Source organism: Microcebus murinus, chromosome 10 (genome assembly GCF_040939455.1).
Source record: "Microcebus murinus isolate Inina chromosome 10, M.murinus_Inina_mat1.0, whole genome shotgun sequence".
NCBI classification, from domain to species: domain Eukaryota; kingdom Metazoa; phylum Chordata; class Mammalia; order Primates; family Cheirogaleidae; genus Microcebus; species Microcebus murinus.
The window spans coordinates 26,248,953-26,274,691 of NC_134113.1; the positions used below are offsets into that span (position 1 = coordinate 26,248,953).

At 40.7% G+C, this 25,739-nt stretch overlaps 1 protein-coding gene across 4 annotated transcripts; it reads right to left on the reverse strand.

Annotated features, from left to right (window-relative positions):
• Positions 1 to 153: 153 nt before the first annotated feature.
• Positions 154 to 20,594, reverse strand: NUDT4 (nudix hydrolase 4). 4 transcript variants are annotated; one of them, XM_012775256.3, is made up of 5 exons: positions 20,087 to 20,594; positions 7,270 to 7,380; positions 5,679 to 5,723; positions 3,251 to 3,335; positions 154 to 2,985 (listed from the first exon to the last, which is right to left on the reverse strand). In XM_012775256.3, the coding sequence occupies exons 1-5, from the start codon at positions 20,183 to 20,185 to the stop codon at positions 2,783 to 2,785; spliced, it is 543 nt and encodes a 180-aa protein (XP_012630710.1). In that variant the 5' UTR covers positions 20,186 to 20,594; the 3' UTR covers positions 154 to 2,782. The 4 variants fall into 4 exon arrangements, with proteins under 4 accessions (XP_012630710.1, XP_012630709.1, XP_075863222.1 ...); XM_012775255.3 differs by having other exon boundaries at positions 3,251 to 3,338; XM_076007107.1 differs by lacking the exon at positions 20,087 to 20,594 and adding an exon at positions 19,763 to 19,939 and having other exon boundaries at positions 3,251 to 3,338.
• Positions 20,595 to 25,739: the final 5,145 nt, after the last annotated feature.

Here is a 25,739-nt window from a genome sequence, read left to right on the forward strand (position 1 = left end):
ACCCATGGTTGAGGAAGTAATGCACTGAAAGGTATAGCTCTCCCCTGGATATTTACTTTAAATACACATTCCAAGTCAAAATCATGTATCTTACCCAAATTTTCAGAAAGCTGATTATTTACAAATCTGTTTAGAAAAAAAGAAACACCAAGATCATTTATTTCAATTTTTATTTGATATTTCCAAATATAAAAAAAGTCAAGATTCTTACACCAATTATCTCAAATGAGACCATGCAAAGCAATTCAGTGTGTGTACAACAATAATTTTTCCCCTTAGGTTCTGCTGCTTTATACAACGGTGTGAACGACAACATTGGATGGCATCTGCCTGGTTGGAAAATGTCATCTCTTTACAAAAAACAACATGCAAGACAGTTTCTACTTTGTCTGCTAGTCAATTCACAATAACAACTTATTTTCTTTTTTTATTTAGGAGGCACATGGAACTGAAAAATTTAGCTGCCCAATTTTATTCAACTACCCCACCAAAAAAAAAAAAATCACATACGACAGTCCCAACACTCTGCAAACTTTGGAGGGTTGAGATAGTAGACACTATTTGTTATCTTTAGTAGATTCAACTATTTAGAGCCTGGTAATATTGGCTTTTTCTCTTAACAGAAATCTCCTTAGGGTCTCTCCTCTATAATTTTGTTAGACTGGGTTCCAGAAGAATAGTGAAGAACCCCTCACATGAAAATTTGAAGTGTGGAAACTGTTCTGTTGCATTATACAAATTTTTGCTAGTTGCATAGACTAAAGACAGTTGGTTTGCTAAATGGCACTGAATTAAATCCTGACCCAAGTGGCACTATTCAGTCCAAATGTTTCTGACCAAAGAAAATTATACAATATTTATAGGCTAACTTTTACGAGATGGTTGACATTAATACTGTACATATTTTACATGTCAAATACATAGTCCAAGATTTTATAAAATAAGTTCATGCATTATTACCTCTAAGAATATCATGTACAAGATAACCCCTCCCCCCCACCAGTTCCTGTGACAGCATTTCAGGTGGAAGCAGTCTTATATACAAAAACAATCCAGTTTCTCTGCTGTGTTAAAGTATATAATTTAAAGAAATTTCAGAGATTACTGACAAAAAATCTTACTCCATTGAAGATAGAAAGTGTCAATTTGTGGGATTTAAAATGTTTCCTTTTTAAAAAACACCCAGAATACATAACTTCTGTACAAAGAAAAATACAAAAATTCTGGATGATCATGTTTGATCACACTACATAATTTAGAATGAAATGTCACTGGTTTAAAAGGTTTTCTACTTTACCCATTCCTTTGACAGCATTAATTTGTGCACTAACATTTATATTTAGCTCAGCTGCACTTATGGCACAAGATCTCATTTCCAAAATGGCACCAATTTTCCTTAAGTGTAACAGCACTCTATTTTTAGCAGCAATTATATTTTTAAAGGTTAACAATTTGTAGAACAAATGTTTTAATTATACTTATTTTCTACTTTATACTCACCAGTTACAATATTTACAAAAGGCTAAAGTCTACACAAAAAATGATCCTTCACTCTCCCTAACCCCACATCTCAGTCAAAGGTTTTTCCACCCACCTCACTGGGGAAGTAGGAGTTTCAGACAAGGTACCTATGTGTTTTAGATGGGATTCTTGATTTTAAGTGAGTATAAAGCCAAGTATAAGACAAAATAATTCTTAGATTAGGTATAATTCCAATGCCCCAAAAGTTAGTTATGTGATAAATAGTACCTATTGACAACCTAGAAGAGATGAGACATTCTAAGGTGCCCTAACAATCTTACATCTGTAACAGCTGAACAGCAAGAAGGCCATTGTACTCAACTGTGCTGCAGTCATCTTTGACTGGCATTTAAGGTTAGACTCCACTCCTGTGGTTACCGGTAAACATGGGACTTTAACTCTAGAGGTGTCGCTAAATTTAAAAACTGCAAATATGTTTTAAAAGCAATTTACATTGAGGGAAATATGGTTCTAAGGTATTCTGTGTAAAGAGATTAAAGATAACGGGGGACCTGGCAACTGAGCATGCTAATTCCGTCGATACAATGTTCATGGTAAGGTGTATTCACTACATGCATTTTGCTAACAATATTTCCCCCCAAAATTCACCAACTCTGTAGAGCTACAGGGGCAATAGCCATCATCATGTAGCTAGTGACATAATACTATTTGTGAAAATTCAGACAAATGAGTTGACAAATTCCCAAAAATAGCAAATTAAATCCTTTGTCAAAATAGTTACTGGATCATACATAAATAGCCCAAATCTGTGATTTAGGAATTAAAATTGTGATCATATAAATCATGTTTGGGGATGAATGGATTCCCTTAATATCAAGAATATTTTTCATTAATTCCCACCATAGAAGGATTTGTTGAATGTTAATACTGTGAATGAGAAAATTTGAGGGGAAAGAAAATATACCTACAAATAATTTGATCTGACAAACCAGGCTGATATCAAAAAGACAAAAAAACTGATAAAATGCTGTGAAAAAAACAACCAAAACAACATTGGGGGGGGGGAGGGGGGCTCAGTTAAGGCATCTAAAAAAAAATTCCACGTGGCTTTGGCTTATTAAAATATTTTACACTATTTTTTAAAAGAAGATTTGAAATCATCTGAAAAACATGCAAATTGTTTGAAAACCTTGCATGGCAAATTCAGACAGTTTGCAAGCGTCATTCAGATGTTCGCAGAAGAAAACAAAGAAGCCTCTCCCCATGAGACTGCACGTGGGAGACGTCTTCCCGGTTCTTTCTATCTTATGCTGGATGGCAACCCCGAGGTCTGTGCAGCAGTTACAAACAAGGCATTGCTATCTGGAAGGGAAGGGACCATGGAATTGCCATTGGTTGGGGAACAGCCCAGCTTTAGCTTTTCCAGATACTCTGCATGTACAGGTTTGTGACACTGGAGAATTTTGATTGCATCTTCTACTTTGAACCATTCTCTCTTCCTTCCTAGAGAATAGTATGACATTGGTTACTATATATAAAGTCAATTTTCAAAGTAAGCCATACCCTCAACATTCACTCCCCCCGCAAAATAACTTAGGCAACAATATGCTGGGGAAGAATTTTAAGGTAATTCAAATGTGGAGATACAAATTCATCTTCCCTTCTCTAAAAAGATTTAAGATAAAAATAATTTAAAATGAAACTGGATACAAGAATACAAGTAACTTGAATTAAGAAAATTCAGATAGCAAAAAGAACAGGAGCTTACCGATATTAACAGAATCTTCCCAATCTTCTAATATTTCAGTGACTGTAAGAACATACACGTATGTTCTGTGCTTTCGGTCTTGGTTCTGCTTGAATATAAAAAGAAATGCATTTTAATCCACAGGAACAAGCCTTGGGCCCATTTGAGGGAAAAATAAGCAGTTCTGGCATACTGTTGATTAGTATAGTATACTTCCCAGTACAGGCAAGTATACTCTAGCGTAGTACAGCACATAAGGAAGATTATGCAGGACAAAACATTTACAAGATAAAAGACTGGAATTGCACCTTCATCACCACCAATGGTGAAATTAGCTCCTGATGCTAAGCTTTAAAAACAGTTTTGACTTCCATATACTTGACATTATTTTCACAATGACAATCTAAAGATTTGGATGTAATCTATATTAAAAGAACTGTATTCCTGTAGTTTTTATTCTAAATCCTACTTCCCGGGGCTAATCCTAACCACCTCTCAATGCTATGGAAAAACTGTTTCCTTCAGGACCCAGTTCCTTTAGAGCCTTGGTCTCCAGCCCCCAGGCCGCGGACTGGTGGTACTGGTCCACAGCTTGCTAGAAACTGGGCCGCACAGGAGGAGGTGAATGGAGGACCAGCTAGCTGAAGCTTCATCTGTGTTTACAGCTGCTCCCCATGGCTAAGCTCCTCCCCCAAATCCCCCATCCATGGAACCTGGTCTCTGGTGCCAAAAAAGTTGGGGTCCACTGCTTTAGAACACTCCTCTTATAGGTGTATCAAGATTTGCATAAAGCACAGCCCTGCTAATCTAGACTAGGTCTGTTCAATTTTGGCCATAATTGGACTACTCAGGATAAAAGATTTTTTAAAGAGACATAGCTTCAATTACTCTGGGGTGAGGCCCACCAAAAAAAGTATTGCTATTTTAAAAGCTCCTAGATGAAAACTAGGCACATCTAGGGTTGAAGAGAATACCTGGGTAGGTGCATTTTGGAATAGTATTTTAGTACTATATGCTCAAACCCAATTTTCCCCATGTTAAAATTGGCACCTCGTCTTGTCCCTAGATTAAAATTACATCCAGATTGGCCTGAAGATAAAGGGGCCACCTTCGTCCTGCTTTAACTTAGCCCTGTTTGCTGTGGTCAGACTTTAGAAGATTAATATGATTTTTTTTTATCACAAATAACCACTCACACAGTATATTATGCCTGGGAAGAAATAAAAACAGCAAGAGAGGCATCCATCTGTCATTATTTTAAAGAATAAGCTGTCTTATTTCTATGTCTGGTGAATTAATATTTATTATGCTATGTTCAAATTCACTGGGGTGAATGGGTGGGGCACTCTAATTTTCTTTTATATTTCCTAAAGGGAAAGGTACATCAATAATTTCTGTGAAGTAGCATTTGGAAAAGCACTTAATGCTGTTAACGTCCCATATTACATAAGCTTTCTTTACAATATGAGAAGTTTTCTTCAAAAACCTTCTGCATATTGACAAATGTGTTATCTGCACCACAATATCTGAATCACAGAAAACCTCAATGTTTTTTCCAGTTTAACCAGGAGATGGTGCTATTTAACCGGGAAACCAAGTGCTGAATTGTGGAAAACTTAAAACGTAAATAAAGGGCTTTTATTCTGAACAATTGTACTCTGATGAGAGTTATCAATTTTTCCACGTGTTGTAGCATTGGGATTTTTTTTTCTGAATTCCTAAAGACTTAAAAATAAAATGTATATGGTTCTACAGAAAGACTGAGCTAACCCTTAAATAGTATCTTGAAAAAAGGAAAGTCACCATGTTTCTGGTATATATCTAGGTCTGACTCTCAGATGAAAATGTTTTTAAGTAGCGTGGGTCTCAGAAACCTACCTCCTTTCTCCTTACTTTCCATGGAATGCCCATCACTTGCAAATTCCCTCCTTGCAAATTCCACTCTGGCTTTAGTAGTAAGAGATTGTATGAAAGAATTTTATTCTTTTGGCATCTATGCCATGTATCTGAGTTTTGTACCTTCATACGGTCCTTTAAGGATAAAGAGATTATGTATATCATCTGATGTTATGCACTTAGGCAATGGGTACATTTCCAGACAGAATCCAAGAGCCCACATGGAGTATTCAAAGTATACTCCATAAGGTATACTTTCAAGACACTACCTCCTAAAAGTCTACACTACACCTAAACCATATAAATGAACTAAGAGATAAATCTTTTACTGCCAAACAGAATTACTACCATAATAATGCTGTATAAAATTGAGGCTATATGAATAAGTTAAGTGGCTTTTAACTTACCTCTTTTCCTAATCTTTTTACTGACTTGCCTACTTCTAGTTTTAGAGATATGTCTATGGTTTAGGCTACTGCCAGATTATTTGGCTGGTTAGCAAGAAATCATTAATTCTATTGTTAGCAAAATGTGGATTACTTTTGTAACTCACCTCAAATATGCCCAGGAGTCTTCCTAATTTTCCTTTAACTCCAGCCTATTAAAAAAGATTTAAAGATGAAATGTAAAATGTTCCCCCTTTTATAACAATTTATAGAAAGTTATATTCTGGCTATTTCAAGTTTTAAATCTAAACACAATACAAATCACTACCCTCCTGCTTCTGTGAGGTTTGACTGCCAACATTCATAACCTGTGTTTTGCTATAAAACATGGCTTCAGTTGTCCCACATGCAACTTCCTGTTGGATCAGACTGTCATTTATTTTATAAGAAGTGGCAAAGACTGATCAAAAATTAGACTTCCTACCAATTTGGGACAAACTTCCTGAATGAAAACAGACTTTTCTGTGGAAACAAATAGCCTATCCCCCTTTCTTATAGACTTGCCTTCCCCCTTCCTTGTCACATGGCTCTGGGGGGACAGTTCTTTCTCTGTGCTCCCCCTCTGCAGAGTCCTCACACTCACACCCAGCCCTGTGACAGACTGACTGCAGCGTCACATCTCCAGGGAACCTTTCCTACTACGCACCAAAGCCCAGTGAGAGAGCTTTAGTCTTCACTTCCCGTTTAACTCAGAACTGCTGGTTCAATGACTTTTTGTGGCACTTATGTTCTGTTTTGCCTGTGAGTAAAAGCAACTTGTATCTATTAGTGACTGTAAAAAGACACCCAGGCCATGTGTGCTTTTGTGCCTGAGTATATGGCACATTTTACTGAACTTTAAGACAAAACAGGGAAGATAAAAGCAATTTTCTTCGTGTTCATTTGAAAAAGAATTATGGCACAAGATTAATGTTTCTGTGCACCCTTGTTGAATGTTAATGCAAACCCTGCTCTGAGGCAAGACCATCATGTTATACATCGATCATTGATCAAATAATAAATCTGATCGACAGAAGTTGGATGCTATACAATTCTGTGGAGACTTCCACATTGATTTTATCTTTGTTATTTTTTCATTTTAGTTCACCTATAGCTGCAATACATTTATTTATTTTTTTTTTGAGACAGAGTCTCCCTTTGTTGCCCAGGCTACAGTGAGTGCCATGACATCAGCCTGGCTCACAGCAACCTCAAACTCCCGGGCTCAAGCAATCCTGCTGCCTCAGCCTCCTGAGTAGCTGGGACTACAGGCATGCACCACCGTGCCTGGCTAATTTTTTGTATATATATTAGTTGGCCAATTAATTTCTTTCTATTTATAGTAGAGACAGGGTCTTGCTCTTTTGCTCAGGCTGGTTTCGAACTCCTGACCTCGAGCAATCTGCCCGCCTAGGCCTCCCAGAGTGCTAGGATTACAGGCCATGAGCCACCTCGCCCGGCCAATACATTGATTTTAAATATTTTTCTAGCAGGTAAAATAAACCTTATCTGCTTAACAAAATGCTAGCTACAGTCACATGCTTAAAAATGTTGCATGAGGCAATAAAAAAGCACTTTTGTTCACCTGCCTTTTGTTCTTCTTGCCTTTCCTCAGCGTTATGTAGCAAATGCCTTGTTCATAAACCTTACACAGATGCTTCTCCTGTGTAACTCTAAAATACAGTTTGTATTAAAGGAAAAAACTACTATTCATCTTACCTCCTCATAAACTTCCCTCACGGCAGCCCCGCCAGGTTCCTCCTCGGGCTCCATTCCTCCTCCTGGGACAATCCACTGGTCTGGGTACCGACTGCTACTCACTAACAGCACCTGGAAGACCAAGCATACAAGTATAAACATAGACTTCCAGCCTGAGAGGCACTAGGAATATAAACAACACTCTCAAACCTTTGCAAGTTTGTGCCTCTATTCTAGATTAATCCATTTTTAAATGTCATTAAAATTGTTAGGGGTACGTGTTATACCACAAAAAAAACCCAACTGACATCCTTTGTAAACATCTTTCTGAAACCAGAACTCAATATTAACATGGTCACATTATTAAATCATTCTGTATCTAATAAAATAATTTGAACTACCAGATTCAATTAGTAAAACTGCAATTCTCAGATACTAATAAAAGATAAAAAAGCAAAGACTTGGGTTTATTAGCCCTAGAGCTAGCTATACACAGAGGTTTGTGATCACACCAGTTTCTTTAGGTATAGAATCCTCCAAATTTAAGGATGTAAAACCATAGGCAGTTCACCCTGTTTCCTCACCTATGAACTGTAGGAATACTTTACAAGATAATAGATGCTGCTGAGAAGGAAACAGGAAAATGCAGGTAGGTAAAGCCAATATGAGGTACAAAGAGTGCTTGCTATTTTTATGCTTATGATTAGGTGTAAAGAGGCACCCTTCATATTTTCAACCTATATAAACGAGCAGAAGTCACCCCACTTTTGTAACAGGCATCTATAATTTATGATCTAGAACAGGGTTGGCAAGCTACAGCTCACCGCCTGTTTCTGTGCAGACTGTGAGCCAAAAATGGTTTTTCTATTTTTACAATATGTGAAATCCAAATTTCAGTGTTCATAGATAAAATTTTATTTAGAATCTAGACACACTCATTCATTTTTACATAATGAATATGGTTGCTTTAGTGGTACAGCAGCAGATTGAGCACCTGTGACAGAGACTGTGTGGCCCTCAATGCTTAAAATATTTGGCCCTTTCATTTGGAAAAGTCTTTGGACCCCTGATCAAGAACACCATTAAGCTTCAGGTGTGCAAACCATTTTAAAAAGCCATTATATTATCATAGACAAGTATCCTAGAGATTAACGATTTAACAGTACCTAAAACAGGTAGTATATATACCCATCTCATAAATGAAATTGTAGGTTGTTAGGTTGAAATTTACTCAATTAAAAAAATAAAGCTATGATAGACAACCAAATGATATTTATGAAGGTAGCAGGTATATTAACCAACAAAAATATTTCCAAAATTATCTTAGTATATTGCCTTTAAGTAAATTTAAATAGTTCTCCCTAGAAAAACACATCAAGTTTAGAATGAAGTTTTAATCCCCAGTGTGGGTACTGATTTTTTTTTTTTACATGCATGTCAGCATTCCTGCCCAGCTCCCTCCCCACTGCCAGAGGAACCGAGGGCCCTTAACAGTCTATGGCCAGCACAGGTGTCCTCTCTTACCTCTTGAGGTAAGCTGCCAGGAACTCAACCTTTCCCAAGTGGCAAGTTTTAGACGACAGCAGTTCAGCAACTCCCAACTTTCTCCCAAAGCCCCAACATGCTGAGGTGGAAGAGAATTCCTATTTAGGCATATAACTCCCCCATTAGAAAAGCAGCACATCTTTGCTTATGGACACACCATCACCTAATAGCAGCGATCGATTAATGCTAAAGAGGTCACCATTGTTCCTCATTCTTGATCTGGACAGGACTCTACTGCTTCCATCAGCATCCTTCCTTCCAGCCAATAACTGGCAGAACTGTGGCAAATCTAGCTAAGCACCAAAATTAACCTACCAATTGACAAAGCCTCATGCTAAATACTAACCGCTGTCTTTGAAGGTCAAGTCCAAATATAGCAATTTTGGCAAAATAAAATGAAATATAGGACAACCTTAAATTGAAGCTTTCTTAAGTATTAGCAAAACTAGCTAATGCTTAAGTTGGGACTAAAAAGTGAAAAAAAAAAAAAAAGTATTACCAAATAGGGCTTAAGCATAAAAATCAGAAACTAAAGAGCCAGAGTAAGCAAATCTACCAAGTATCAGAAAATTCAGCTTTGAACTTGAAGGTGTAACTTTACAGAAGATCATGATCAAGATGTGTTTCATTCCTTATTAACAAGCATGGGTTAATAAGCTACCTTTCAGTGCATCATTTCCTTGCTTGTTCAGAAAAGTATTAATAACTACCCTTGTCTCATTGTTGTGTGTTAATGAGTATAAAACACCTCAGGCCCTGGCTAGCACTAACTGTTGGCTCTTAACAGTCCTTCCACTCTCCCCCCAATGGTGTTGAATCAGCTTACCAATAATTAGGCTCATTCCTAAATTATGCCAGTTGTACTTGTTTTATGATTACTGAGAATGATGAAATGAGGACAGAAAGAAATGTATCAAAAAATTCTGCAAAGATTCACTGAAAGTGGACTATTAAAAACTGCTGTCAAATTAAACACAGATGAAACTACTATAAAAGATTAGAAAGGGGTCTGGATGAGTCCTAGCACTCTGGGAGGCCGAGGTGAGAGGAAAATTGCTTGAGGTCTGGTAGTTCGAGACCAGCCCAAGCAAGAGCAAGACCCTCTCTGTACCCAAAATAGAAGACTTAGTTGGGTTATGGCGTGTGCCAGTAGTCCTGGGACCTCAAACTCCTGGGAGCTGCCTGGGAGGCTGAGGTAGGAAGATCACTTGAGCCTAGGAGTTTGAGGTTGCTGTGAGATAAGATGACACCGCTGCACTCTAGCCAGGGTGACAGAGCAAGACGATGTCTCAAAAAAAAAAAGGAGAAAGAAGATTGGAAAAGGGCAGTAAATAGCAAGTGCTGGACCTGATTGCAGTTGGAAACCTCTGTCCGGTCACTAGGTATGGGTTAACCTGGGTTAACCTAGGGATAACCTGGTTTCTATTGCCTAGATGAAATTCTTATTACACAAATCTATGGTCTCTAAGCAACTTCCTTGATTTCCTTCATAATGGGACAGGATAGCATTACACAATTCTATGGTCTCTAAGCAACTTCCTTGACTTCCTTTATAATGGGACAGGATAGTGCAGGTGGCTAGCCACCTGAAAAGGACATCCTCACATAGTTAAATAGGGATTTTCAAAATCATCCATATTCAAAATGTTTTAATTCTGAAAAATGAATTCAAGCTGTCACATATCAGTGACTATTATGTTCCCAATTCTCCAAGACAGTCTGTAAGACCTGAATTACATAAGATTAATAATGTTGAAAAATCTGTTGGTATAATCTATGTCTGCTTTTCTGAACTAATATTTAAGCTTCAGATTTAAAATTTAAAACCAAACCTTTCTCTATAGGATATCAACACATAACTAAACCTTTCTTCCAAGTCATGGAACCCATCCATGGTTCAACATTTCCCCTTCATAAATTACTTTAGGCAGCCTTATGAAAACAGATTTACACAAATTTTGGACAGCTGATTTAGGCTAATCCAAGAATTTCATGCAAGAATCCCTTGACATTCCAAAAAGATTAAATGTGATTGAACCATTAACTTCCAATGGTTAAAAAAAAAAAGATCACTTTATATAAGTAATTATTGTCTATGGTATAAAACTGCTATCTAAACTACCAGCTTAAGAAGCGAGATTTGTTAATGTCCATCATTTGGTGATGGGAGTTTTAAAAACCAGCGGTGTTTCATTAAGCACTTGCCTACTCATCTCAATTGGCAATCCTGCAGTCTGTCCTAAACTCTGCTATTTTTGGACTTTTCATGCTTTTGAGGCTCTAGAGCTGTATTGTCTAACCTAACAGCCACTAGCATCATATGGCTATTTATTGAACAACACTTATCTAACAACATCTTAAAGATATATCCTTTTCAGACCATGTAAAACATGTAAGTTATTTATCCACTTTTAATTCCCATGCAAAAGATTACCACTTTAAAGCTCTTCCAAAAGAAAACCAGAATCATGACAACAGGCTAGCAGGAAAGAAGTGTACACGGCATCCAAACTAAACCCACTCACTTTTGTCTTTACAGTCTTCGCAGGGGTCCTCAAACTTTTTAAACAGGGGGCCAGTTCACTGTCCCTCAGACAGTTGGAGAGTGCGCACTGTGGGCCTGGGACAAGTTGGCTGCTAAGCAGGACATGCAGTAGTTGCACAAACACCACCCGGTGGGCCGGATAAATGTGCTAGGCAGCCCGCATGTGGCCCGCTGGCCGTAGTTTTGAGGACGCCTGCTCTAGAGGGACAGAGGATAGACTAACTCCTGCCAAACAAATAACTCAGCATAAACTCTCCAGCTCAAGGAGAAAAGCTGCTGATTATGCTCCATATTTACTAACTTTGTGATACTGAACAAGGTAAAAAGATATTGAATATAGGTCTTTCCCTCAATGAGTTCACATTCTTAGAGGTGGGATAGAAGACTAAAGTCACACAGTAGGCTCAATATTTTGTGGCTGAAGAAAGAGCAAGAAAATATAGATCTAAATATTAATAAATCCATACTGGCAACAGATCAATATAAACTTTGGACAAGTGATTTAGCCTAATCCAATAATTTATCATCCAAGAGTCCTTTGACATCCCAAAAAGATTAAATTTGACCAAACCATTAACTTCAAATATATTTTTCCAAAAAATGATCACTTTAAATGAGTACTTAGTACCTGTGGTATAGGAATGATTGGGCATCTAAACTACTAGTTTAAGAGCTCTGATACACAGGTCATGCTGCAGATTTGAACATCAGGTACTTGCCTATTCATCTCAAGTGCTTCACTAGGCAGTTCAAAGGAGGGCAAGGCCATTATTTAGGATAAGGAGAAAGGTGATGATTAATTAAGCAAGAACTGAGGGATGTGCACTCCACAGACCGGGGAATAGATAAGCACAGGTCTGCCCGGGTGGAAGAGATGGATCTGAACTGCATTCAGAGACAAGGATAATTAAAACCAACCTTACACTCCTTCCCTCAATAAAAATGAGTGAACCGAGTTTTTTAACTCCAGGCCAGCTAGTGGGACAGCAAGGCAATCCCACGATTATCTGGTGTGGGTCATGCACATGAGAAAAGGCTATGGGAAGCACAGAGATTGCCCCCAGCCCTGGACTGATACAAATGATGAAAAGTTGCTATCACGTTGGATACAGTGTTTATATTTTAGTTAGGCAGACAACAGAAGACAAAATGACTGTTTTGAGTAGGGGGTTGAGATTAAGATGAACACACGTGACTCAGAATTTTCTAAGCACCCCCACACTTGCTTTATTTCAGAGGGTTGCTAACACAGCAGTAAGATCACAAATATAAAAGCCAACTTTACTCTTACACAGCATTTTATAGTGCTCAGTGTTATGGCTACTATGACCATTTTTCTCTCTGGGAAAGGATTTCATCAAGCTAAACAGCCTAGGATTAGAAAAGAGCAAATGCCGAGTCAACCTGCTCAAGGCTTCTTGGGCGAGGCTCTGGGTAAAATTAAATATATAATTTAAAAAGAAGAGCAAACGGGGACAGTGGTGGTGAGCTGCACTGAAGTGTGGCACACTGTCACTCCAGACTATCAAGAATGCGAGTAAAAAAAAATAAGGCTTTTCTGTTGAAGTCACTTGGAATTTGCTGAAGATGAAAAACCACCAATCTAGACTTTTCTGGACTACATTTTTTTTAAAGAACTACTATACTAAGGTAGTTCAGCTTTAAGAATAGTTTGTTTTTGTGAAACAGAGTCTCACTCTGTTGCCTGGGCTAGAGTGCCATGGAGTCAACCTAGCTCACAGCAACCTCAAACTCCTGGGCTCAAGTGATCCTATTGCCTCAGCCTCTCGAGTAGCTGGGACTACAGGCATGTGCCACCACGCCCTGCTAATTTTTTCTATATATTTTTAGTTGGCCAATTAATTTCTTTCTATTTTTAGTAGAGTCAGGGTCTCACTCTTGCTCAGGCTGGTTTTGAACTCTTGACCTTGAGCGTTTCTCCCACCTTGGCCACCCAGAGTGCTAAGATTACAGGCATGACAAATAGTTTTGTATAAAGCAAATAAAAGATTTGATTAACTGTAGTTTTCCAATATCAACAGACACAACACACCTTTCTGTTTCTATAAATTTCAAGTGCTCCAAAAAAAAAAAAAATTGAGACTGATGAAAATGTTTGGAATAGCCAAGAATGAAAACTTTCTTACATGAATTTTTTGGGATACTAGCACTGAGCACAGTAAGTGTTTTTACTGGGAACCTATGTTTTTGGCTTCATTATACCTCTTCTACTAAAATTCCATGGGCATCATGAACTATTACTATCTTCCATACATGTAGAAATCTAAGACGGAGCCTCAGCACAATTTATTCTAAGGGCAAATTTTTTTTGGTTTGTTTTGGTGAAGCCATTTACTGAATCACAGCAACAGCAACCTCAATGTTTGTTTTTCTTACAATAATATTGATTTCAGATAATAGGTAGCTGGTCCTGAGCCCCTCCCACACACACTGGAAGAATCTAAATCTACAGAACCATATTCCCAAGCATTATTATTCCATACCCCCTAAAAGTACACTAACAGCTTCCTTAACATTTCTAAAACATCCTCAAATCTACTAGATCTGTAATATAGTTATCATGCCAATTAATGCTCTAAAAATATTACTGCAGTAATAAAGACAGACTATAAAAGCTCATTCAGTTAAGAACATACTCCACCAGGTGACAGCCATGCATGGTCATTCACAGATTTTAAATTCCTTTACAACTACCTTTCTGAGTACATTAGATTTTCTGTACCCATCAAGATGGCACTCTGTCACTTTGGTGATAAGATGACAAAGATAAAAGTAGACATTCAACCTTCCAGACAAACCAGGGCTGAGATCCAAGGAAAGACTCATAAAAAGGAGGCTACTCATCCCACCAGGTTGCAAATTTCAAGTGCTGAATCACAAAATTCAGAATTGAATAACACTCAAATCCTAAAGCCAAAGCTGTAAGATTGGGGTGAAAAGTGAAGACACTTCTTCCTACTCTATTCAATGTGACCTTCTTTCTTCACCTAAACATTCCTTCTACTGCATTATTGAACCTTATTCCCTCTTCCCACACATCAGACAACTATCAGAATAAAACACCATTCATCTGGCATTACTGAAACAGTCATTTCTCACACTTGCCTTTTCCCAGATACCTAATGTTATTTAGAAGTATCTACCACTTTAAGTATGGATCATGTATTGACAAGCTTCAACTTGGAACCAGCCCTGAGTCTTACTGGACAAAACTTTGGGAACTGGAATGATCTACTGTATTGACTCTACACCCTGTTGGGTGCAACAGGCCCACCACACTGGGGAAGTTTAACAGTGTGCAAACTAAAAAATGTGTTCAAGGTCTATGCAATGCAATTATGCCTTCAGAGGCTGGAGGTACATGAGATCCTTAATCCTCTCTACCGAGTGACCTCAAATTGCCATTTGTGGTTTCAGCTTTTACCCTTAAAACTGCTATTGGTCATTGCCTGCCACCAGGAACAACTAACCATCATAGACACCACTTCTGTTCCAGGGTAGGGAAGTAGGGGAGCCATTCAGAGAACCTCTCACATGATCCCTAAATCTAAGAATAAAGAGTTTCATTTTGTATACTGTAGCTATTTATTACAGAAGCTGTTTTTGGGTTGCTTTTCTTCCCACATTATCATGACTCAGGACATCATGAATGGTTATAGTTAACGTACCTCTATTATAGTTAACTGTTTCATAGGAATTTAGCCAAAATTAGGCCAGTGGCATTATTAAGAACACCCACTATGCACAGACATTTTAAAAGATCACAGATTAAAAGAATGGTTATGATACATGCTAATAGCTACCTACTGCTTTCATTAAGCAAATCAGTTGGCCTGGACTACAGAGGCACCGAGAACCAGAAATAACAGTTCCTTCTGCTAAACTATGTTCAAACTAAATTAAATTATATGGGATTGGTAGCTAAAAGTACCATCAATAATGTGGAAAGTCAGGTTGATCATGTTTTCTCCAAGCACGTAGATGTTTTAAGTTTGGTATAGCTTTTTCACAATTAGAGAAAGCCTTGAGATATACCAAGATCCTAGGAAAAAAACAGATGGAAATTCTACAGAAGTGCCTTCCTTTGATGAAGCAGCTGGTTTAATGGCCTAAGAAAACCGTCTTTAGGTCTGACAGAGCTGGAGGTACAGATGAAGAGGTAAGTGACATATCCCTGTATTTTAAAAGGCTGCCTTTGGATAGTAATCAATTTTGATGAAAGTGGTCTCCATTTGAAGCAAATATGTTCAAGGATTTAAATCTCTGAAGAGCTATGAACTCCAGACTATACATCTTAAAAGGGTGGACTACTGATTCTAGGTGTAAGAATGCTAGTGGAGATTTAACTAATATTTCTTACTAGGATTGTTATTGTTTATCAGAGCTCTGGTTTTGGAGTTCTAGGTTTTGAGACTCTCCCTTTCCCATCAAGTCTTAGTCTTACTGCATGATTTTGTAGAACTCGGGATTGTTCAGGAATATATACTCGGCATTCTAGCAGACCATCTGTACAAGATATGGCCCCTGGCTCAGGGAGCTTAAAAGCTAATTAGAGTGTTGGGTCCTATGCAAGAGCAGTGGTCAGTTCTTCAGACTGATTTGTCAAAATGCCTCTCTTGCAACTGTGCTGGATTCCACTCAGGATCAAGTCATTTCTTTTTCTTTGCTTTTCTTTTTTTGGGGGACAAAGTCTCACTCTGTTGACTGGGCTAGAGTGCCTTGGCGTCCGTAAGTCTAGCTCATAGCAACCTCAAACTCCTGGGCTCAAGCGATCTTCCTGCCTTAGCCTCCTGAGTAGCTGGGACTACAGGCATGTGCAACCATGCCCGACTAATTTTTTCTATATATTTTTAGTTAGCCAATTACTTTCTTTCTATTTTTAGTAGAGACGGGGTCTCACTCTTGCTTAGGCTGGTCTCGAACTCCTGACCCTGAGCGGTCCTCCCACCTTCGGCCTCTCAGAGTGCTAGGATTACAGCCGTGAGCCACCACGCCCGGCCAGGATCAAGTAATTTCTATTTCTCCTCTTAGCAGTCTATACTATTTTGCTGCCAGATCACTCTCTCAAGCATGAATAAATCTAAAATGTAAATGTTCTTTGTTCAAAACCAAGAGTTCTCTTCTTGCCTAGCAACTTCTCAGCCTTACATTTAAGGTGTTTTATGTTTTTCAACTATCAATTGTTCTATGCTATCCTAACCTGCAGCCCAACAAGACCACAGTCCCAAGATTTGCTCTATTTGGGATGCTTGGTCCCTTCTTTATCTGCTATTGAAATCCACCTCCATATGACTCACATTGGATCTAATGTCAAAAGCATCTGACAGCACTTTTCCCTTACTTTATTTCCCTTTATGTCAGTCATTTGCCCAACCTCCCACTACAGATGTGTTCCTCAGGAGCTGAGACTTCACCTTTGCATCCCCTATTCAAACTACCATATAAGCAAATATGTTCAACGGAACCCATTTCTGGTCACTCATTTGTAAAAGTATTGTCATCTTTCGCTGCACAAGAACAGTACCCCAGCTACTCTATATGGCACAATTATTTGTGGACTTGTCTGGAAGCCAAACTGCCAAAAGTGAGTGTGGTTCGCCACAGAAATAACCAGTTGGGGGGTGGGGTCAAATAAACAAAAAGATTTAGAAACAAAGGACTAGGGCTCTGAAAAGATCTTGCCAGCTTTGGTGACCTTGGAACCAGTTACTTCTGTTACCTAATTTCTCTCTCTATAAATGCTAATACTTACCCCACAGGGCAGAAAAAGATCAGAAAAAATACAAAGCCACCTCGGAAAAAAAATGTTAGAACCTTCTTTCCTAGAATAACCTGTTCTAAAGGACTTTCTGAGAACTTCTGGGAAAGCCAGATGGAAGCACCACATAGCTTCTTGGGGTCAGAGGGAAGTTACTTTCACTTCAATTTATATCTCTAAACATTCATCTTCAAACCAAACATATTTTTAAATCTCTTAAACAAGATCCCCAGGTATTGTTAACCCATTAGAGGGAAACATTTCTCATCTATTAGCTAAAGACAGGTGGGTTAAGGCTGGTTTCTATCCAATCCGGGGAAGGCTGGCGATATAATTTCACAGAATGGAAACAAATTCATAGCAAAACAGTAAGATGTCCAGGAAAGCTAATAGAGTTTATTCTGTAATTATCTTATAACAGAGCCTAACTATATACAACCACAGACATGAAGACTCTGAAAGAGCCAAACCAGATGTTAAAGCTGGCTGTACATTTTAGATTTCCAGAATCATCCCTCAGATCACATCCTCTAACAAGCTGATTCACTGGGATTCTCAACCTACAGTTTATCAGATTTAAAGTTTTACACAATGGAGTTTGCTAATATATTCTCCAAATCTTACTTCATCTTATCTAACGGCACTAAGTCTCTTGACTCAACTAGAGGCTATGAAAGTATTTATTAGAGCATAAACAATTCCCGAGCACAAAAATAATCCAGTTATCTGCTAAAGTAATTCTTGATGTTCCTGTCAGACATAGGTTTACACCATACACACAACAAAGATCACTTCAATTTCCTTCCACCCCACCCCCATTTTTCCCTAGGGATTTACATTTTTACAAAACTTGAATTCCAAGTTCACATATGGCAAGACTTTACAGTCACCACTTACAGAAAGGCTTCCAAGTTCAGCCTCACAAAAAAATCTCACTCATTCAACAAACAATGAGCATCCAATTGTGATGGGCTGGGCCCTGTGCCAAGAGCCCAGCATCAGGAGTAAGGATTAGACCCTAAATACTGACTCTACTATTTCCTAATTGTACCATTCGGGCAAAGTATTTATGCTCCACAACTGTCTCATCTATAAAAATGGTAACAACCAGCACTACCTCCAAGTGTTAAAAGGATTAAATGTAACAAACTTTCTTCTGGCAGTGCCTAGCACCTTATAAGCACTCAACTAAGAATATGATTATACAATGATGAGTAAGTCAAACAAGATCCTTGACCTATCTTGATCACTTCAGGCTATTATATTTTTATATTCCAAGTTTGCTTTGCCCTAATGTAGCCCTTCACTTTATTAATTTTGTATGTTAAAAACCTTTCCCTCAGTAGTTTCTAGCTCTCCTAAGTAGACCTATGTCAAAGACAGACACTGTTTCTCTGGAAACTCCTTCAGGAATAGGTCTAACACTTAAAGGCCCCAACTAAGCACAGATCAGCTAACCTAAAGGGCTTTCTTAAAAAAAAAAAAAAAAGGCAAAACAATAGTTTGAAAAGTACAATTTTGAAGCACTTGGTTTTTGTTAACATGAACAACTATGCCACCGAATGTATACTGTCATACTCATCATAACTGCAGGGACTAGCTGGAAGGAAGCCATTAAATTCCCATCTCCAGCTTTAGCTTAGTACTTTATTAGACACAATTAGTTATGGAAACAGAATTCAGAATGTTAATTTTTCCTTGTTTAATCATTTTAGGAGTGGCAATGCTAAAATATTTTCATTATCTACCAAATGACTACTATTGCCCTAAGCACATTTAAAAGTGAGCCATCTTTTATTTAAACAAATGTAACTGAAATAAGTAAAAACTGCTCTCCAAGGAAACCCCAGGGGTCTCACTCTCAACCTGATGCAAATGGGTAAATTACACAAGATTGACTGCTCTTAGAACTAGAAAGCCTGCTCCTCTCCAGATGTCTAGAGAAACAGCAAAGAAGCTCTCATAAACATGCTGAAAGCAGAGATTACCGTCTGAAATGGCAACTTTGTCCATCTCTCTAGTCCACCTCCTCCCCTTTGGCGTTACTGCATTCTTCACAAACCATCCTCATGCATTCAGAAAACTTTAAAAAGGCTGTTTTGAAAAAAAGTGAAGCGCAGGCCGGGCGCGGTGGCTCACGCCTGTAATCCTAGCACTCTGGGAGGCCGAGGCTGGTGGATCGTTAGAGCTCAGGAGTTCGAGACCAGCCTGAGCAAGAGCGAGACCCCGTTTCTACTAAAATATAGAAAAAATTAGCCGGGCATGGTGGCACAAGCCTGCAGTCCCAGCTACTCTGGAGGCTGAGGCAGGAGGATCGCTTGAGCCCAGGAGTTTGAGGTTGCTGTGAGCCAGGCTGACGCCAGGGAACTCTAGCCCGGGCAACAGAGTGAGACTCTGTCGCAAAAAAAAAAAAAAAAAAAAAAAGAAAAAGAAAAAATGGAGCGCAATTATACCAACTGCTAGTGGGGTAACAGAGCCACTTAAAAAGGTGAAATTGACAAAACTAGACCGAAGGGTTATTTTAAAGCACGAGGACTGTCCGCTACTCCACCAACACGCTTAGCCTTAATCCGGGCCCGAAAACTGCCGTAATACGGAAGGAAAACGCAGAAGAGGCAGAAGGGCCCGGGCTGCAACACACTCACGCCATTTCCACCCTGTGTGTGAGCGCTCGAGGCTTATCCGGCTTCAAACTCAATTCGCACGTCAAGATGGTGACTCCCGCTAGGCGCCACTCGCTCGGCCCGGGACCCTGCGGGGGCCGGCGGCATGCCGGCCTCGAGTCCTCACGAGGGCCCGACGGAGAGAGGGCCGGGCGAGCCCTTTGTCTCCGCTCCCAAGCCCAGCAAGGCAGGAAGGGGGCGGGCGGGCGGCGGGGGCTCGGGCCGGCGGGCGGCGGGGAGGGACCGGGGGAGCAGCGCCGGCCCCGGCGCCCCGGGAGGGCGGGCAGCGTGCGCGCCGCGTCTCACCTCGTCCTCCTGCTCGCTCCGGAAGCACAGGCACGCCGCCCGCTTCTTGAAGCCCTCGCGGTCGTACGTCCGCGTCTGGTTGGGCTTGAACTTCATCATAGAGGCGGGTTCTCGCTGCTCCGACCGCCGCCGCGGGGGCCCGGCCGCCGCCACCCCGCCGGGAGTGGGGCGAGGGCGAGGCTCGGCGCAGGGACGCTGGGGCGCCGGTCGGCGCGGGGAGGCGCGGCGAGGCCGACCGGTCGGTTCCCGCAGCCGGCGGCTGCTCGGACGCGGTGCGGGACGGGAGCGCGGGTCACTGGAGCCCGGGAGCCGGGATGGAAGCGCCGCCTCTGCCCCGCCGTGCGCCGCTCTCCATGGAGCCCGCCGCCCGCTCGCCTCCGCTCCCTCCGGCCGCTGCCGCCAGGGGAAGAGCGAGGCTCGAGGCTCGCGCCGCGCGGAGACAGTTGCGAGGAGCCCGCGCCCTGAGCAGCAGCGCCGCGCCGGCTACGCGCCACCCCCTCCGCCCCTATTTAAGTGGGGCCCGCGCGCGGCCCGCCCCAGCCGCGCACGCGCGCCCCACGGCGCCTGCGCGCCGAGACCGTTGCGGTGGGGGCGGGGCCTCGGCCGCCCGGTGGGCGGGGCCGCGCGCTCCCGGGCTTGCGTTCGCCGGGGCCTCGGGGCTGGTGCTCCGGCAGAGCGAGGAGTGACCGTGCCCGGAGGAATGCCCCTCCCTCCCTGCTTATACCCTCGACTTTTCCCCGGGGGGGCCCTACATACCTTGTACGAGAGGGGCTCTAACTGCATAAATCCTCTGCAAAGTTGCACCCTGGTCAGGAAATGACAGGAGGCATTGCCACGATTGCGGAGACCTCACGGTGACCGTACACCTGTCCAGAATTCGCCTGTGTAGCGCGGGGAGGGGAAGGGGAAGGCTCAGAAAGGTTAAGACATTGGTTAGGGGATTTTTCTTTTCTTTCTCTGTTTTCTCGGATGAGGAAAGACAAATTTCCTTTTCCTTTTTTTTTTTTTTTTGAATCTTTAGTTGGGGGGTGGCTTGTGTTCTTTCAAGAGTCGGCTCAGGCTTACGCATTTCTTCCACCCTGTCTATAACATTCCTCGTTTTGTCCCACCGTCCGGAATGTATTCATTAGTGCTGGCAATGGCTAGTAGTTGCTAAGTGGTTTCTGTGTGTATCTCAAGCTAAGGAACAGGCACAGCTGGGCCACAACACTAAACATAATGGAATTTCTGCTATCTGGGAGGCTACAGTCGCTTGGGGGCTTGGGGTGGACAGCCTCTACATTTCAGAGGGTTATAGAATGGTCAGTGTTAAGGAAGCTCAAGAGAACCACCAACCCACCCCCATCCTGCCCTTTCGCAGAGGCCCAGGCTGCTTGGATCCTGGCACAGCCGTTTGTTGGTTTGTTTTTCATTCCTGGAAGGCCTACTGTGTGCCAGGCAATGGCATCTAACAAAACCAGGTAGTCCCTGGCCCTCCAGGAACTTAAGACAGCTCAGAGCAGATGGTCAAATATTAAACAACCACTCAATACAGATAAAACTGCATATGTGGTGAGGTCTAAGGTGGTAGAGGGTTTCAGAGAGAGGTTTAACCAGATCTGCAAGTCAGAAAATCTTCCTGGAGGCAGCAGCGCCAGGGGCTGAGGGCTGAAGGAGGAGCTAAGTAAAGCCAGAGCAGACGAACTTTCAAGGCCAAGGGAACTGGGATTTATGCAAAACACAATGGGGGAGGGAGTGAGAAGAGTTCTAAGAAATGGAAGAAAAAGGCCAAGTGAGGCTGCAGCTGGGGAGGGAAGCTGGGCCACCTCTGGCTAAGGGGGCTGTGAGTTCTGACCACTGAGAAGCTGGAGGGCCTTGGAGAGTTCAGAGCAGGGCACTGGTCTCTTCTTTCTAGACTCTGACCTCACTTAGATTTGGGGCTGCTACATCTAACTCGTCTTCTTACCCCTAGAGCCTAGCAGTTGCAAGTTTGTAAGAATGAGTTAATGTTGAATAAATGATTTAAGGAGTAAGGCTTCACCACAGTTGGAAATCTCATCAAGGGCTGGGCACTGTGGCTCACAACTATAATCCTAGCATTCTGGGAGACTGAGGCAGGAGGATTGTTGAAGTCTGTTGAAGCCACTTGAAAGTTTAACTATTTCCAGAATTTACAAACATGAGCAGTACTGCATCTAGCTAGGAACTCCAATATGGCTAATACATGATTATTATTTTTAGATAATTGGTTCACATTGACAAAGCGATTAAACTCACTGTGGGCTTTTAAAATGACAAAGAAGATTCCATTTCCTATGCTCAAAACCCTTCAAAGATCTGGCTTTTAGGGTGTAGCAGCTCATGCCTATAATCCCAGCACTTTGGGAGGCCAAGGCCGGAGGAGGATTACTGGAGCCCAGGAGTTTGAGACCAGCCTGAGCAATAGCAAGACCCAGTCTTAAAAAAAAAAGAAGATCTGGCTTTTAGTTGGTGCTTAATAAACCCTAGTTGATTGAATGTTGGTCTACTCAGGTCTTTCCCTCATTCCTCCCCTCGTGTATGTATGAATTACATACACGAGGGGAGGAATGAATCAGAATTAACTGAGAAGGAAAGGGGAAGATGCCTAGAACCGAATTGCTGAAGGGATGTAAAACAGCAGCCCAAAACCAGTGAGTGTGAACCGCTTGATTCAGCATTCAGGACACTAACCTGGGTCAAAAAATCTTGGCTCTAGGACCCACATGTACCACTTACTATATTTATATATATGTACCAATTACTACTATTTATATTTGCTTCGTCTCTGAGGCTTGGCTTTCTACACCTCTCAAATGAGTGTAATATGATTTATGGCATCTTGCACAAGACTTAACTAAGATACCACAGTGAGTCTGAAAGTAACACTGTAAAGCATTGAAAGTAATGTAAGATATCATTAACAAGGAAATTTCCACTGGGCATTTCTCCTCTTCCCTTTCCTCAAAGAGTAGAAGAATAATTGAGAGGGCTACAGATTTAACATTATAGAGGGGTCTTAATTTTTTTTTAAAGCTGCAATGAATTATTTAAACTGAAGAATGACTTGATAATATAAATAACCACCTCACCACCACCCCCATACTTTATTTATTTATTTGGGTTTTTTTGCAATTATTTGAGAGAAACCTAACAGAAAAGAAAACTTGTCTAAAATAAGAGACTAGAGAAAGGCCAAATTACAATGCTAGGTCTTTATGTTCCTGTGTCGGTTCCTCAGTAACAGCGTGCGCTGCCCCAGACCAAAGCTCCCTGCTTAGTATTTAACACGCATTATGCATCTGAAATGCGCTTAGGCACTGTTCACAGCTTAGATCATGTCCAGCTAGATCACAGTTGAGATAGACGCAGGCTTGTTTTTCCTCTGCAGAGCCAGTAAGGACTGGGCTACACTGGCTGGTTCACTTGGGGATCAGAGTCCAATTTCAGATTATTCTCTGTTTAGTTCACTTACCACAGTATTGTCTTACCTAGGACTTACTGTGCGCAGAGCCATTTCTTATATTATTTCCAGATATTTCTAACTTTCAGGGGGAAACAGTGTGTGATATTGGCTGTATAGGGTAACACCCCCCCCACGCCCCACACACATGCCACCCTTGGTCCTTTAACAACGGTAGCAGAGTGTTTTGGAAGAGACAGGATCCTCTGCAATGTACAGCATTTGTAGCCTTTTCTTGTAACTGACTCAGAATGTTACCATAAAGGAAGTTCCGTCTCAAGGTAAAACTGGAGACAATGACAAACAATCCCTTTCTGTGTCTTTCTAATGATCATAATAGCTATTCTTTATTGAATGTTAACCAGTGCTGGTTACACTGATCTCATTTGAATGATCCCAGCAGCGGCCTTAAGAGGCAGCTGCTGTTCATTGTTCCCATTTTACAGGCTAAAAAAAGGGGCAGCCTTCTCTCATTGATGCCCAAGTTCTTACCTCCTGCACTGTGTTGCTGTGAGCCTGTCCTACTGCTTCTATTACATGGTAATTATTATGTTGTATGTTAGCTGTATGCTAACACAAGGGTTTCTGTTAATTTTTAAATGAAAAAGGAACTTCTTTTTATAAAGTGGGATCCAGAATAGAAGCTTTTAAGGTGAGAAAAGGAAGTGCAATTCTTAATTAAAATTTCATTTAGTCTAAAGTGAATTTTTCTTCTTTCACATACGACAAGAATGGAGTAAGCAAACAGAAAATTAAAAAGCTTTAAGTGAAAGTAAAGCTTTAGGATTAAAAATCCTAAAAAGGACTAATCAATGTGACCAGCATTTGCAAAACATTGACAGGAAACTTTTTGGTTTGACTGTTTATAAACCTCTTTTTCATTGAAATAAAAAGATGATCTTTCAGATTGACAACTTATTTCCATTTTCTTGATTCCTGTGTACTGCAGAGCGTTTGTTTCATAAGCATCATGTTTATATACAGTTCTCTGCGGCTAATGAATATGTTTACTACAAGTGCAAGACTTCCTTCTTTATCATTGAGGGAAAGGTATATGCCAAGTAGTTATCTCCTCCTAAAGGCATGACTTGACATTTTCACTGCTTTCGTCAGGCCAGCATTTCGAACTCCTGCTTCATCAGGAAGTGGTGGGTTTAGCTACATAACAATTCTTCACTTTTTTTATTTGATGGTAAGGGCTTAAAAAAGGGGAATGTTTGCCCATAAGAGGTATGTTAATCATTGGAGTATATGGACCTTGTTTTGATCTAGATTCAAATAAACAAACTAAAACATTTTTTTAAAGGACATTTATAGGACAATGAGGGAATGTGAACACTGAATACTTGATGATGTTATGCAACTATTGTTGCTTTTGGGGCAGTTTGTGGTGATGTTTTTTTAAAAAAATCCTTACCTTTTAGAGATATATACTAAAATATTTGCAGCTGAAAGGATATGATGTCTGAGACTTTCTTCAAAAATATCTAGGTTGTTGCGGGCAGGGAAAATGGGAGTTTGGAGGAAGCTAGATTGCCCGTTAGTTGATTATTGTTAAAGTTGAGATATGGCTACATACAGGTGCATTCTATTTATGTTTTGTATATCTTTGAAATTTTCTATAATAAAATTGTTTCTAAAAATTAAGTTGTAAACCATTAGGAAAATTGGGGAGAGGAAGAAGAAGACAGAAAGGAGGAGAAGGGGCTGGCCATGGTGGCTCACACCTATAATCCTAGCATTCTGGGCAGCTGACATGGGCGGTATTGCTTGGGGTCAGAAGTTCAAGACCAGCCAACAACAGTGAGACCCTGTCTCTACTAAAAATAGAAAGAAATTGGCTGGGCAACTAAAAAATTAAATAGAAAAAATTATCTGATCATGATAACACACACCTGTAGTCCCAACTACTCAGGAGGCTGAGGCAGGAGGATCCCTTGAGCCTAGGAGTTTGAGATTGCTGTGAGCTATGATGACGCCACAGCATCCTTGCCTAGGCAAGAGAGCAAGACTCTGTCTCAAAAAATAAATAAATAAAAAGAAAGGAAAAGACCTAGCTCTCTGGGAGGCTGAGGCGGCGGATTGCTTAAGGTCAGGAGTTCAAAACCAGCCTGAGCAAGAGTGAGACCCCGTCTCTACTATAAGTAGAAACAAATGAATTGGCCAACTAATATATATAGAAAAAGTTACCTG

What these genes read in the sequence shown, in the direction of transcription:
- NUDT4 (XM_012775255.3), bottom strand. Translation starts at nt 20,185, where the DNA reads ATGATGAAGTTCAAGCCCAACCAGACGCGGACGTACGACCGCGAGGGC. An exon ending in GACTCCTGGGCATATTTGAG is followed by an intron (nt 3,339 to 5,678) that starts GTGAGTTACAAA and finishes TTTATATTCAAG; the next exon opens with CAGAACCAAGACCGAAAGCA. An exon ending in GGAAGATTCTGTTAATATCG is followed by an intron (nt 2,986 to 3,250) that starts GTAAGCTCCTGT and finishes ACTATTCTCTAG; the next exon opens with GAAGGAAGAGAGAATGGTTC.